Source organism: Chamaea fasciata, unplaced genomic scaffold, assembly GCF_029207755.1.
Source record: "Chamaea fasciata isolate MVZ Bird 193981 ecotype frontalis unplaced genomic scaffold, bChaFas1.0.hap1 SCAF_2, whole genome shotgun sequence".
Classification (NCBI taxonomy): domain Eukaryota; kingdom Metazoa; phylum Chordata; class Aves; order Passeriformes; family Sylviidae; genus Chamaea; species Chamaea fasciata.
In genome coordinates, this window is record NW_027094087.1 from 51,484,127 (window position 1) to 51,499,141 (window position 15,015).

General features: G+C 42.2%; 1 protein-coding gene across 30 annotated transcripts in view; it reads left to right on the plus strand.

The window, feature by feature from the left end:
* Positions 1-15,015, plus strand: part of LOC136285193 (uncharacterized) — a 134,279-nt gene that overhangs the window by 63,722 nt on the left and 55,542 nt on the right. For 3 of the 30 annotated variants that reach the window (XR_010719385.1, XR_010719369.1, XR_010719388.1), the window contains one exon: positions 12,682-12,789. The exons of 22 other annotated variants lie outside the window; for them this stretch is intronic. Coding sequence is in view for 4 of the 8 variants with exons in the window: in XM_066176062.1 (XP_066032159.1) it covers positions 8,973-9,035; positions 11,537-11,770 (297 nt within the window). In the remaining 4 variants the exon portion in view is untranslated. Of the gene's footprint in view, positions 1-2,572; positions 2,988-8,972; positions 9,036-11,536; positions 11,842-12,681; positions 12,790-15,015 lie in introns of those variants that run through there. 5 more of the 30 variants (XR_010719370.1, XM_066176062.1, XM_066176074.1 and 2 more) reach the window with 5 other exon arrangements.

Below are 15,015 nucleotides of genomic sequence, written 5' to 3' on the forward strand. Positions count from 1 at the left end.
GAAGGGAGGTTCAACATGTCATCAGAAAACTTGGCTTGAGGGTGGTTGCCAGACACCAAAGAGATACTGACTCCTATTTGCAGCCCAGGTTTTATACAGCACTGAAGTCCAGAGAAGATATAATTTTAGATCAGTGGAGGCAAGGCTGAATGCACAAACAAAAACATCCTCCTACCAAACAATATCTGTTGAATATTGTCATGCTGGGTATGAAATTTATCTGCTATATCCATCCCAGATCTGTTAAGTATCTAGAAATTATTCATCTGTGATAACTAATGAGGGAAATAAGATAATTAATTTCAGTGTTTCTTGCAACAGGGAAGCTGTCTGGCAAAATATGCCAGACAAAACATCCATACAAACCGTGTCATTAACTTACATGTTCAGCTCATTCACATTCCTAACCATGAATTAAAAGGAGAAATTAAATGACAATCTTTAATTGTCTGTATAATTCTTTTTAATGAGTACATTCTGGAGTACCATGACGGTGGTGTAGATTTATGAAACAGAGATCTGTCTTCCCTTAATAAGAAAGAAGGAAGCGATACTGCCATACTGGTTAATTATTGGATGCCCTTTCACTGTGAATTAAAGGTCTATGCACAGGCAAGCTTGGAGAAGCAAAAAGATGTAACACTTAAAAGTACATATGTTATCAGAAAACTGAGAGGGTAGGGGAAAAGGCCAGGAACTGATGGGAAAATAAATGAGATTAAAAGTAGCAGAGATAACTGTGGTAACAGTAGATCCATTAAAGAATGTATCATACAAGAGTCAGGAAGGTAATGGGACTGCTCACCTGCTTAAAAATAAACATGCAGAAGTGGTTTGTTGGCTCAGGACAGAATGCTTAGCTGTGGCAGAGCCAAATCCATGGTCTGGGGAGGTGGGAGAACTTCAGTCAATGCCACCCTTCAACTCTGTATATAAACAGAGATTGGGAGCTGAAAGTTAAAATGTTATGAGATATCGATGAGACTTTTTTCTCCAGCTTGTACAGCTGTAGACCAGCACTTTGCCAAAGCTCTTCAGCCACTGCCTAATTCAGGCATGAGAGAGTTGTATCCAGTTCAGGTTTGACTGTCAGCAGCTACATGTTCTCATCTGTGCATGTCTCCAGAAAGAGCCCAGCCATAGGTTTTTATGCTGCCTCTTGGCTGAGGAGGATTTCCCCCCATGTATCTGCAAACTTGCACTTACTGCTCCTTCAGTCTCTGCACTGCAGTGTCTCAGAGACAGGCTGGGCAGCTGCTGAGGCCATTGCTCATTGCATCCATGCCTAGAGTTCACTGCTTAAGCATCCTCACCCCTTTGTCTCTTATGGTATACTTGGACACAAGCTCTTCAGGATCAGAACTCCTGGATGCAAGAAAAGCAATGGATTGAGTGCTTTGTTAATCTTGAGCCTAGGTGAATCAGTGTGAAGTGAATCAGGGAAGAATCACGGTCAGTTTGCTCCCAGGTTTATTTGAGGTGATGTTTTAAATGTAAGCACACTTCTTACCTGCACATATCTTGCACATATAACCTGGGGTGTTGGTTCAGTGGTGTGCCCACACCAGCTTTCCCTTAGCTCATAATGGCAAACCCAGTGGATTAATTTGGGACAGCCATAAGGCTCATGGGATCTAGGGTGGCATGTCTCCAGTGGGATCTGTGCTGCCCAGTTTGCGTGTCAGTGCCCTCAGTGCTTACTGAACTACAGCTGCACGGTGGCACAGTCACATCCTCCTCATCAGTGCTGATTTACTGCTCCTTAGGGAGAGGGATGGCAGTTTCCCTAAGGAGGAGTAAATCAGTGGGCAGACTTGTGGGCCAGAGTGACTACACAGACCATTACAGGAGATGGGAGATAAGGGGGAGGTATCCTTGGCAAGACCATCCTGAAGGTCAACATGGTGTTTAAAGATGTTACTGCAGCTCTGTGATGACACTAAAGCTCGGCTGGTTTCCGGCTGTGGCACTGAGCTTGGCTGAAGAGATTTTTTTAACTCAGTCTCTTCTTCCAAGCAATGCAGTGTCCTCCTCTTGCTTGAGGCTTTGCTTGTCAAGCTACCCTTGAACAGATCAAAGCTACTGTTGATAGGTATAATTTGTATAATTCAAAAATCTGTATCATTTGTAGAAAAAAGTTTTGGGATGCTACTCGGACAAAAAAAATTTAAAAGGACTTTCTTTATTGTATTGAGCTGCTGTCTCAGAATTGCTTCCAGAAGGGCATGATGTTTTTCTACTTGCTTTGGTGAAGCAGCAATATATTTTGTTGAGGTCTGAGCTGACTCCCTGCAGCTTTGGGCCATTACTGAATTAGAGCCAATAAAGAGCATGCCCTCTTTTCTTTGCCTGCAAGTCAAATCCTAGTGGAGCTCAGTAGGACATTCAAGTAATCCCTGATTAAATTAGATTTCTCTGAACAGACTATCCAGAATGTGGTGGATGACACAAACCCACCCTCTGAGCAGTCAAATCCTACTTCTACAAAACCATAGGCAGGAAAGAATGTATTGTCATAGAGACTTGAGGAGCAAAAGGCACTGTTATCAATTTTCATTTGCTTCACCCACAGTAGTAACTAGAGGATTTGCTACCAGGAAACAAGGAGTGCAATCTAACCAGCATGTGACAAAGGCACCCCAACAAGCTCTGCTTCCTCACCAGCCTCCTTGTGTGCCCTGTACCACAGCAGAACCCAGCCTGCTTGCTGAAGCTTGCTAATGCTCAAAGGAAGAAGCTGATATTGTTTATGTTTCACATTCTTTCATTGCTCAATATCCAAATATTTCACAATGTAGATCCAGTTTCAAAGGTTCATTAAAGAGAGAATTCTTGTTCCAAGCCCAGTTTCCTGTTGCAGCCTGAATCTCAGAGCAGGTCATGTGCAGCAGTTGGCTCATGGCTTTCTGGAGATGCTGTACCACTGATTTTATAAACAATGTATAGTGGGAAATGGATGAATATGTTTCTTATTTGAATAAATTAAGTCTGGCAAATGTAATTCACTCCAACAAGAATGCCCATTGCTCATGGTTTCCAGAGCATGCTGTGCAGCTTACCCAGGGGGAACCCAGGGACAAATCTGTCTCTGCACAAACAAAACTCCCTTGCACATCTGCTGGAGCAATGCCAAACAGAGAGAAGTGTTTGATCCTGGAGTCTGATTCCCCACAGACCAGAGAGAGAACTCTGACCTGAATAATGGAAAGCAGCCTTGGCTCTCAGCAGCCAGGCTGCACGCAAGGAGGCTCTGGTGTGGTTAAGATATAAAACTCCAGCACTGACAGGAACTGCTGCCTGGCTTGTCTGGTATGCAAGAGGGGGGTGAGTGCTACCACACTCCAAACAGCTGAGGGGAGCTTTTTCCCTTGTGGGAAAACCAAATTAATTCCTGCCAGGGACACTCCTGGCAGCAGCAGGAAGCACCTAAGGAGCCCCAGTGAGAGCATGGGTTTACTTGTGTACATACATCCCTGAACACGCTTTTCTGGATCTGAGCTTCTGCTCAGTGCTGCACTCAAAGCTTGCTCGTGCTAGCAGGGACAATCTCAAGGATCCAATCTCCATGCTCTTGTTGGCCCAAGTGATAGGTAAGTCAGTTCAAAGGGCTGTATTAAGACCCCTTTTGGGGATATGAGCACACCAGTCCAAAAGAATTACCAGACACTACCATCTCCCCAGGACCTGATGGTGGTTGTGGAAGTACCCAACTGCAGCATGAGCCATTTGATAGTCACACTGTGGAAGAGCATGGTCATTCTTGGCTTTTGCAAGGCTCTTCTCTGTGCTTAAAATGGAGCGGAGTGTAATTTTTTTCTTTTTGTCCATATCAGGTTAAAATTAAAATGTATTTTTTATCCTGTACTGTAGGGTTCATGCTCAGGCTCTGCTCTTGCCCAGGCTCCCCTTTGCCTACTGCTTTTTATCCCACGAGATGAGCAACTTGTTCCCTATCAATGGACCTCATTGCCTGCAGGTCTGAACATTTCCTTAAAGATCCTCTTATTCCAACCCCCCTGCCATGAGTGAGGGCACCTTCCACTAGACCAGGTTGCTCAGAGCCACATCCAACCTGGCCTTGAACATCTCCAGGAACAGGCTATCTACAATTCCCCTGGGCAACCTGTGCCAGTGCCTTGCCACCCTTACACTATAATTGTTTTTCTTAATATCTGATCTAAACCTAGTCTGTTTGAACCCATTCACCCTCCTCCTGTCACTACATGTTCTTGTAAAACACCCCTCTCCAACCTTTTTGTAGGCCTACTTCAGGTACTGGAAGGTCATAATCAGGTCACACCAGAACCACCTCTTTACCAGGCTGAACAAACAAAATTCTCTCAGCCTTTCCTCATAGGAGAGGTGTTCCATCCCTCTAACCAACCTGACTTCCCTCTTTTGGGCTCGCTGCAACAGGTCTATGTCCTACTTGTGCTGGGGACCCCAGAGCTGGATGCAGAACTCCTGATGTAGACAATGGGAAATGTGCACTTCTTCCCAGATTTGTTATTATGGTCTTTGGAGATTTTCAGCGTGGAAGGGAGCTTGTGATGTTTCCAAGTCTGAATTTTACAGAAATTTAGAAGAGTGGCTAGTATTAAAAAATGTTTATCTGAAACTTGGGCATGAGTGTGCTGTTGGTGCTTGGGCATGGCTTAACCCTGCCCAGGTTTTCTGGGGAGCTTGGATGAATGGGTCACTTCAGTGACCCTGTAAGAGCTTCTCCTGAAACAAATGGGTCTAAAGGAGGTCAAAATGAGGGTGACATCTTACAGCAGCCTTGTGTTCATCAAAGTCCCTTCTGTTGCCAATAGTGCCAGTGCTGCCTCTCCTGACTTTCCCAGAACTGCTTGTACAGTCATGACCTTTCCATTTTCTCTGTGACCTTGTGATCAGCTTTAGTGGGCAGAAACTTGGAGCCAGTGCTGGGCAGAGTAGCAGGCTGTTTCTTTTGATGGCCCAGTGCTCTGAAAGCAGCTGGGATTTTCCATAGGATGGCACAGCAGTCTCAGCAGCTCCTACAGCTTTCTTCCTAATTTTCTATTTTTAAACAACTGATACAGCCTTTTGTGTGTGTACCACCTCTGTGGGGTTGTGTGTGTAGAGGAGAGGAGTCCTGGCTGTGTGTTTTGTGCGTTCACATACACACTGACACATACCCCAAGGTGAATTATGCCTCAGGTCACATTTGTGACCCCGTGAGCCCAGCTTATCTCTTGCTCCCGTGAATGTGAATACAAAGCAGTTCCACTCGTATACTATGACTTCAAATAAGCTGCAGAACACTGAACTGGGCAAAACCAGACCAACTGGGTGTTTAGTTTTTGAAGATTGAAATAGAAGAAGACTTTAATCTTTTAACAACCCAGCTTTTGGCCTTTGAACACTGCAGGCTGTGCTAATGTGCCACCTCCTTTGGGAAATGTAGTTTGCAACAATTTTGCACCATTTCACAATATTATTTGTATAGGCATTGAATGATACAGGCTTAAGGAATGAAAAAAAAAAGAAGAATACCCCAGTTAACATGGCCTGTTACCTTTTCAGCCTAGAGAAAGCTTTTGCTTACAGACAGTGGTGGCTTGCAGCCAGTGTTAACATGGCCTTTTGACTCACAGGCCTTTGGAAAGCTTCCTCTGTCTTTCCCAGGAGGTGTCACTATGAACTATCACTAGACTGCCATACAGTTCACAGGCATACCAGGCCTGGCTTAAGGATGGAATTGACTGCCTGGCATGTAAGTTTTCTTCAGCTTTCTTTCTGGAAGGTGGCATGACTGAGAGTCAAGAAGTCCTAAATATTTATGTTGCATCTTGACTTACATGAATTTTGCAGTTCAGATGGGTTTCTCATATCCACAAGTCTCTCAATGCTGGAGAAGATCTCTGATTATTCAAGAGAAAAGGAGAGGACTTCTCAGTATCTGATAAAGCATACAAAATACCCATCAATAGTAATGGAAGTGCAATCCCATACTCCAGCTGCTTTACTGGAATCTCTTGTTCTCCTTCCCATTGCTCCTACTGACTTGACATTAGACTTCACCTTTCTGCTTCCCCACTAGTTTCATTTCTCTTAAAACCTGGAGCACTACAAGTAGCTTCTCACAACATGCCAGTGAAGAGCAAAACAGGCCCATGACAGTAGTTGAGATCCCAAAAAGCCCAAGTGGTCACTATCAATAACACCTTTGTGTTTGCATCTGCAACCCTTATGAGGAGCAGCACTCAACAAAAGGCCCCTTCCTCCAGGGAGAGAGCCACGTATCCTTTCCAGCCTTGAAAAGGACAAGGGACCTACTATCCTACTATCCTGCACACAAAAGGACAAGGATTTGCCTCTTGATTTTGTTTTTCTTCCTGTAAGCTTACTGCAGGAAAGTTCTGTTTTATTTGAATGCAAGCATTGTTTATTTATAATTTTGTCCTAGTTGTGTGACAGATTCAGCATGTGTCACCCAGCAGGGGAAGAGTAGTAGGCTGGAGAGTTAACAAACGCACTGCAGTGAAGCCAGATGGCCTGTTTTCATAAGGAGCCTCTGAAAGATGCTCTGCTGCATAGATTTCTTTTTTCTTTCCTTCCTTTGGTGCCCAAAATTCACTAGAGCAGTGTTACTGCATATTAACTCACCCACCAAAGCTTCAGGGGTCTGAGCTCCACCCTGTATCTCATCTAACACCACCTGTGAACAGAAAAACACATGACCTGATGTTCTGAATCAGCCCATCACCTCTCTCCAGGAGCAAAGGCACTAAATGAAAGGCTCCTGAGCACCCTCTCAGGAGGGTTTCAGTGTACCAGGGGTACTGAGGTGTGGGTGAGGTGCCTGTGTCCACCAGTGGTCCATGGATGCCTTCAGCCTGGCTGGGGCACCACCAGCACCCTGTCTGTGCCGTCAGTGGTAGCAGAGTGTAGCCCCAGCTGCCTGGAGGGTCCTGCCTGATTCCCCTTGGGAACTCCCACTCCTGTCAAAGCATCCATGCACATCAAGGGGACTCAGTGCTTAGCTCCTGGGAAGCAGCCGACTTGAAAGCAATCTCAGAGCATGTACTGGTAAAGATATTTGCTGGAAGTGTATGTAGTTGTGCTTACATTTTCCCCAAAGGACTGTGCCCCCGAGGAGACAGAATTTTTCCTTTCTTTTTCAGGATATCATTAAAGAATGTTTCATCTTCTTCCTTATTTTCTCATTTGTTTCTCCCTCCAGTTCCCCTTTGGGATGTTTTCCAGTTTCACAGAGCTTGCATGCACTTTCCTTTGGAAGCTATTAATACCAATTTCAAGCCTTAGCCTTAACTTGAAAGTGATGAGACAGTCTCACTTTTCAGGCTCATGAAAAATGGGGCAAGATATGAACTGATTAGGTATTTGCAGCATCAGTACACCAGAAAGTCTGATAATAAAAAAATAGATGTGCAAGCAACGTGCTGTTTTACATGATATCACAACATTTGTAACAATCAGCAAAGAAAATCTTGACATTTGAACAGGAATTACTTCAAAGATGGCATGTTTTTTCCTCTACTGAACTTTGAATTGTCTGCCTGAATACAGAGGGTTAAATAAAGGGAGGCTATAAGTGCCTTTTTAAAGAATTAATCTTTTAAAGAGCTAAAGACAAGTCATTTATTACATAGATAAGGCAGCATTAACCACATGGAAGATTTTGTACTTTTTTCCCGTCTTTGCTCCAGGGGAGAAGCTATCCACCCACCCAGCTATCCTCAGTCAGCCTAGAAGGTGTTATTCCTCCCAAGGCTGGAGGAAAAGCTAGAACTTAAATTACCATGGGAAGGGAGAGTTTTGAGGCGCGTATAGAGTGGCTGCCCAGGGTAGATGCTGGAGAGCCCAAAACATAGGACAGCAAGGGGCTGCAGGAATGGCTTCAGCATAACACAGAGATATCAGAGTTAACTTTAAAGGACTCAGTGGACACTTAAAACAGGCAGCCTAGAAATGGAAATAGCTATCTGTGCCAAAGATTGCCAGTGTCGTGTCAGCCCAGGGCCTTGTAGGGCATCACACTCTGCAGAGCACAGACACTACACACTCCATGAGCCACTTCCACTTGTCAGAGGTGAGCTTAGAGAGGCCCAGAGCCCCACATGTGTGAGCAAACTCTGCCATTGATTTAGATTTCACTTAAAATGCTTTGAGGAAAAAACAAGTAATGTGTTGCTTTGGAGACACAGGCTCTGCATTTCTACAAGTCACTGTCACACGTTCTTGAAGGAAAGGTCTTTGAAGACAAAGACCTTTACACTGTGTAAATTAGTGATTAATTTTATCATTTTTTGAGTTTGACAGTGGAACAAACAAACAAACCAGCATACATACATATATACATACATATATAAATATATATATACCCTTAAGTCTGAAATGCTGAAATGCTGGGATAAACCAATTTAAAGAGATGTATTTGAAGACTGAAAACACTTATTTGGAATTGGTTTTTGTTTATTTTCAACTTTTCAAAATAATGAAAAAGGACTACATTCAAAAGGAATTTGTCTGTCATGCACAAAACAAGTGAGAAGGTCATAGCAGCTGTCAGTAGTGATGAAGGACAAAAGGCCAGAACTGATCCTTATCATTAAATCTTGTGGCACAGTTACACACTGTCCACTGTTTTGGGCTAGCCCTTTCCATAGCAGATTCCTCTTGGAGAGAGACCATTAGAGAATCAAAAGAAATGCAGGGAGTAAGAAAACTATTTAGCACTGGGGATGATCAGGGCTCAGGCTCTTTCTCTGGGCTTACTTCATTTGGCAGTATGGATTGTTACCTGCTTTCATTTGAAGCTTTCTATTTGATATACTTACCTGGGCTATATTTAAATTATTTTGCTAATTGTTTGGTTGGATATGTCCTAGGTATTCAGAAAATCCCCAAATCCTTATTGTGGGGTGAACCATTCATTCACACATTCCCAGTCTATTCTGTTGAAGCTGCTCCTTTTTGCATTGCAGACATATATTTATTTGATTGAAAACAAAGGGCAAGGAAGAAAACTACACTGTGAACCAATGCAGGTAAAGATCTGTCAGTATGGTTACAAAATCACCGGGATGGAAGTTATCTGATCCTTTCTTCACCTGGGGGTTATACCATCCATCAGCACCTGTTTCCTGGAGGTTTATCTAGTTGATAGTTAAGTACTCTTTACTGACACTGACAAGGGTGATTCTGCAAGCTGTTCCTCTTCTTCAGTCCTTTCTTCTTTGGATTTAACAATCTGTTTTACCTCAGCCGTCTTTGCTTGTAGTTCTTCTTTCCATTCAGCCTTAAACTCTCCCACTATTCTCCCCTTGACAGTCCTCTTTCAGATCCCCACCTTCACAATGCTTGGCACCCAGGACTGGGCACTGCACAGCTTGGCAGGGATAATGAGGGTGGAAGAAATTCTGGCAGTATCCTGGAGACTGCATGCCTGTTTCCCCATCTTTGTGTGGTGTTTTCCTCCTGTCTATGACACTGGGGCCTGTGTTCAAAGCCTTCCAAAATCATAAACTTTTAAAGATAGTACCCATCTCACAACTTCAAACAGCAAATGCTTAAGCTTTGAAAAGGTGCTGTGTTTAGTTGGGCTTTGAAGAAGATTCCTCCCTTAAAGTGCACATGTTTATGCTGATCTGAATCATGTAATTGTCAAAAGTTTTGGAAATGTCTTGAGGACATTTGCCAAACTAGGGCCCACTTAGGAGGAAATAAAAGAAGGTAGTCCCTACATTTTTCAACAATTTTACCTCTATTTCTGTCTCTGGCTGGGAGGCAGGAATGCAAGAAAAAAATGTGGAAATGACAGAAATAAACCCAAAGAACATTTGGGGTTTTATCACAGGCATGTGATTTTGGGTACACAATCAAAGACATGAATTTCCTGTGGTGTCAGAGCTAGATGATTAATTTCTAGTTTGTCTTAAAGTAGGCAGTGCTAAATTACAATGAAAAGAGAAAACAAAAGATTATTAATTCTTCTTACGTTCCTTTCTATAAATATTTATATTTATGTGTCTGTACAGGCACATACATGCACACATGTTAATGGAAGGAATCTGGGATATTCTGCCATGTGCATTTGTCCATGTAACAACAACAGCAGATATTTGGTTTAGTGGACAGATTCACAGCAACTTTTTTCATCTTCAGTGTAGGCAATCACTCAAAAAGTGAATGTATGGCAGGTGTACTGATACCATAGATCACAAGGGTGTTGTAAGAGTTGCTGTAGCGTATCAGGATGGTGTTTCAGGCATGAAATAACCTTATTCTAATTAATCCATGTGCTACCAAGCATAAATTAATAGAGGAGCTCTGGAAAACTGTTTCTAAGATCCAAGGTTCTTCCTGGGATATACTAAATAAATATTGTTTAGATTGATGACCAGGTTTACAGTTAAATGATTTCTGTGGGTCAGGCTGCAACATCACAGTCATAAAATTACCTGCAGGAAGACAGGAGACTTTGGACAGTTGATATTTATTTATTTTATCTATTGCTACCTACTCCTGGAGGAAAAGAAAGTGTTTATGATCACTTTAATTCTGTATTAACTATGTTATTCTGTTGGTCACTTGGGACATGGGAGTTAAACAATGGCAGTCTTACCTACTGTTTGGTTCCTCCTTGTTTCTCATGTTCTTTAACTCCTGCAAATGAATTGTGGAACAAATAGGCAAGTGGTTTCCTTCCTTCTCATGCCTAATTGTTCAAAGGAGAGTCTGCTGATGATTTGACTGTGCCTAGTACAAGACTGCGGTGCAAAGAGAGTAATGAAAGAAACAGAAGTTTCACTGCTAGGTTAAGAAACATTTTTGTTGTCAAAGTAGGCATATTGGGCTGATCCAGGTGCTTAAACATAGCTTTAGCTGATGCTAAAATGTATGTCCATCAGAGAAGATATCTTTTGCTATGTCTTCATTTCCTGGGAAATGAAAGGTTGAGACAGGCTAGGACAACCCACCTCCCTGATGTGATTGGAGTCACCAGTTTCTCTGCTCCCAGAGACAGCCTGATATTTGGTTCCCCTATTTTTTGCATGAGCTTATTCGGCTGTATTTAATTTATTTTTTTTAAGACAGCTTTCTTAAAATAATTTGGAAAGAGGCACTTGGAGAGAAGATGGCTGCTTCCCTCTTTTGTACTGTATAATCACTTTTGGGTCAAATCTAAGGGGAATGTCTAATTAATATTGGACCTTACTGTTCTTTGGTAAAGTTTCATGTGACTGAGGAGCACACAGCTGCCCTTTACACCTCTGCAGGACACCAGAGATGTGTAACCAACAAATAGTCTTGATTAAAACTGGTCAAAGACCAACACCAAATTGCTTCACCAATGTGGGAATTTCCATCCTGGAAATTCTTTAGTCTTGTTATGCCTATCTCTGCATTATGTCTCACCTCCTACCCCTTGGGCCTGGGAAGTAGATTATATGTAGCAAAACTTGGGCTCCAAGTCTAAATGGTGTTGGATACCATAGGGATATTTTGTACCAGCATAAAGCTGTTTCATTTCATTTACTCCCTGCAGATAGCACAGAATTATCACACAGAACCAGCCTGCATCTCAAACAGGACTCTGGACAGGATTCTATGTCTGTACACGATGTTTCAGCAGATGGTGCAAGAAATCACCCCAGCAGATAGCTGGAGAATTATGGACCAGGCAGTTTGGTCTCAACCTTCTGTAGCTGGTTTGTGTGCTTACATAGAGAATTCAACTGGTGAAGCTGCAGCTCAACCTGAACTCAATGGTATTGTTTAAGTAGGAAACTCAGATTAAGGGACAGTTTCCTGCTGTCTCATCTTTTTCCTGTTCTTACATTTAAGCCAATCTGTTTCCACCTACCATAAAATCCAGATTAAATATTGAGCTAGTACATATACTTTGTCTACTAGAATTTGGTGAGAATCCTTGTTTTCATAAACTCATTTTTGAGAAATGTCTTTTTGGATGTAGTTTTTTCCAAACATGGAACTTTATGTGTATAGTTTGAAATTGAATAGGAATACACAGAAGTTCTTCAGTTAAATAGTCCCTCTTCAGAAACATCCTTTCCTTTCTGATATTCATTTCATCATCTCCACCTGGAGCAGTTCGACTTCCTGTAAACAAAGAAAAAAATATTATTTCCTGAGTTAGAATGCAGCTGTCTGCAGAACCTGGAGTTTGGGGTACACATATGGGTTGAGGAAAATGTCCCTATGGCAGTGAATACTTAGTTGGTTATGCAAAATGAAATAAGCCCAAAACACATCAGGAGTCCCTCTGCAGGCCAGGGGAAAAACAAAACACAAAAGTATTAATGAGGCACAAAATCTGGTTTTTTTCATTCCTTGCAATATGGCTGTTCTGTAATGGCTTTTGAAGCTCACAGATGCTCATAGTAACAGTGTCTTTCTGCACTTGGAATCTCCAAAGATTTTATTTTAGATACAATGGTTGCTTTAGAAATGTGAGTTATGCACTTGCAAAAAGGATGTACTTCACATATATGTACTTCACAGTTCCTCCTTTTTTTTGGATGACTTCTATTTCCATCACCTTACACTGTGAGCAGAAATAAAAGATAAACATGACCACTTAAGCAGTTTGAAATAATGCAACTTGCTCCAGACCTGTCTATTCTATCACAGTCATTGTATTTATTATCTCCATTTGAATGCAATCATTAGGTGGTAGCCGCAGCCTGCTCCTGAGATTGCAAGACTCCAACTTCTGCCAGAAGACTGCAAGAGTTCACATCCCATTGCTGTCTTCAGAGTTGGAGGATGAAGTTAGAGGTGAATCTTTCTGCCTTGCAAAAGTATAGGTGCAAATTCAACGGTACTCAGTGGCAGAGGTTTTACTCCTGATGGAAAGAAATGATACATTGTATTTCCAAGGAAAATTGTTCCCTCTCAGACTTGCTACCTACAAAAAGACTTTCTGCTCAAAATCACATGTTTGGGGGTTTTTATGGAGCACCGTGGCAATCTGGAGTCATAGTATCTTTGGCTGCCAGGTTCAGTGAAGGCACATGGTGTTACTACAAGGTTTTTCAAACTGCAATGCAGCATGAGGCTGGATTCCTTTCCACTTTTACCTGATTATCCTTAGCAGAGGCTATACAGTGAGCTGTCCTGCACATCTGAAAAACCAGTCCTGTCTTGTAGTAAGCTCAAGAGAACAAAACACTTGCATCTTCAGTTGGCACCCAAAAAAGTTTTCATCCATAAAGCTTGGCAAATGGTACAGTCCTGGTTGCTGTATAACCAAGACACCTAGGACACACACCCCATAATGCTGAGTGCCTAGATAAGCAATTTCTTGCGTTATCAAGAAGAGACATGTTTCCTCAGAGGTAAATTCAGGAGAGACTGGCATTCCACATATCATCCAAAGAATTGTAGTCCAGCCTTCTAGACTTTGTAGTTAGGTACTTAAAGTTAGGCAGAGTGGAAATATTTTCCTCATTGGAAATCTGGCACCATTCCCTGTAAGTAACTGAAGTTCTTCCATAACATACAAATATATAAGCGCTGCACATGCAAATTTATGCTTGAAAAGTGTCTTCAAGTTAGTGGGATGCCCAGCTCTCTGAAAATGCCTATTTCTCTACATAACATGGAGAAAACACTCAGGTGACTACACAGCTCCGATCCACAACCTTTCCATTGCTAAACCGAAATTAGCTGAATCTCCCCTAACAGACAGTTCTGTGACACACTCCAGATTAGGTTGGCAGCCCGTTGAATGTTCAGGGTAAGATCATACATGATTCAAATCATCCAAGTTGGGTTTTCCATATGGAAGTTTCTATCTCCTCACAAATCACTACAGAAGCTTGTATCCTTGTATGTTTATTAAGGATATTGTCATGCCTTGGACTTGATGCAGACATTAGTAGGAGAGGAACACCTTGTCTTTGGAAGAGGAATTACATAATTTTAGTGCCAGCGCTCTTTATTATTTTTTTCAATGATCTGGACCCTGGAATTGATTGTACATGAAGTTTTCTGAGAAGGATCTCTGGATTTCCTCAATGATAGAGATCTGGAAAGACTGGAGAGAGCTGGACAATCACCAACTGTATGAAATTGAACAAGAGCAAGTGCTGGATACATACCACTTGGTATGGAATCATCAAGTTTATATATTCAAATTAGGAGGTGAGAGGCTGGACATCAGCCCTTCAGAAAGAGATCTGTGGGTTTGGGTTGATGGGGTATGTTTAGGTGGTAGGAAAGGGAGGGAAAATGAAAAAGAGGATCAGACAAAGGCACAGGCTGCTTGGGTTTTCTTGCAGAGGTGGAATTCCTCTTACTTCCACAAACAAAGTGCAAGCTGTATCACCAAAGGACTGTCCCCTGGAGAGCAGAGATTTCAAAAAACAAGCAGGGTTATAGAGGGCAAGCAACAGGAATCTCCAGAACTAAGGGAACACAAAATGAATGCAATCCTTCAATCCTTCTGGACTGGCTAGTAAGCACATAGAAGAAAATTTTACCTCTGTATAGAAGCCTTGAGCTACGACTTCACATTTATCCCTATGCTCCTTCTAACTCCAGAGTTTTCCACATTAATATGCCTAAACAAGCCTTACACTCAACATTCAAGAGCTGTGATAGGGAATTAGTTCCCCTCACCCATGTTATGAAGAACTGCTTGGCAAGTAATCTCTAAGTATCACTAAATTCCTGATAAGCTGCCATACTTAGCCCAAGGACAAGAAACTGTCCAGAGATTTGCATATCAAATTTCTACTGGTGGTTTTACCATAGGACTTGGAGCTGGGCAGCTGCAGCATACATTTATAAAGCTTACAGCTGTGTTCAGTGATAAGATAAGAGGTTCTTTTGTAGAGACCACAAGTAAAAGCTTTGTCAGTGACTGAAACGACACTTCCATCTCATCATAAAAGATGCCTCTTCCAGTGGACGTGTAGCTGACACAACATTATCATTTGAATTAGTTTTTTGGATTTTTTCATGAATATGAGAGGGAAGAATCTTGTGATTTATGAAGTA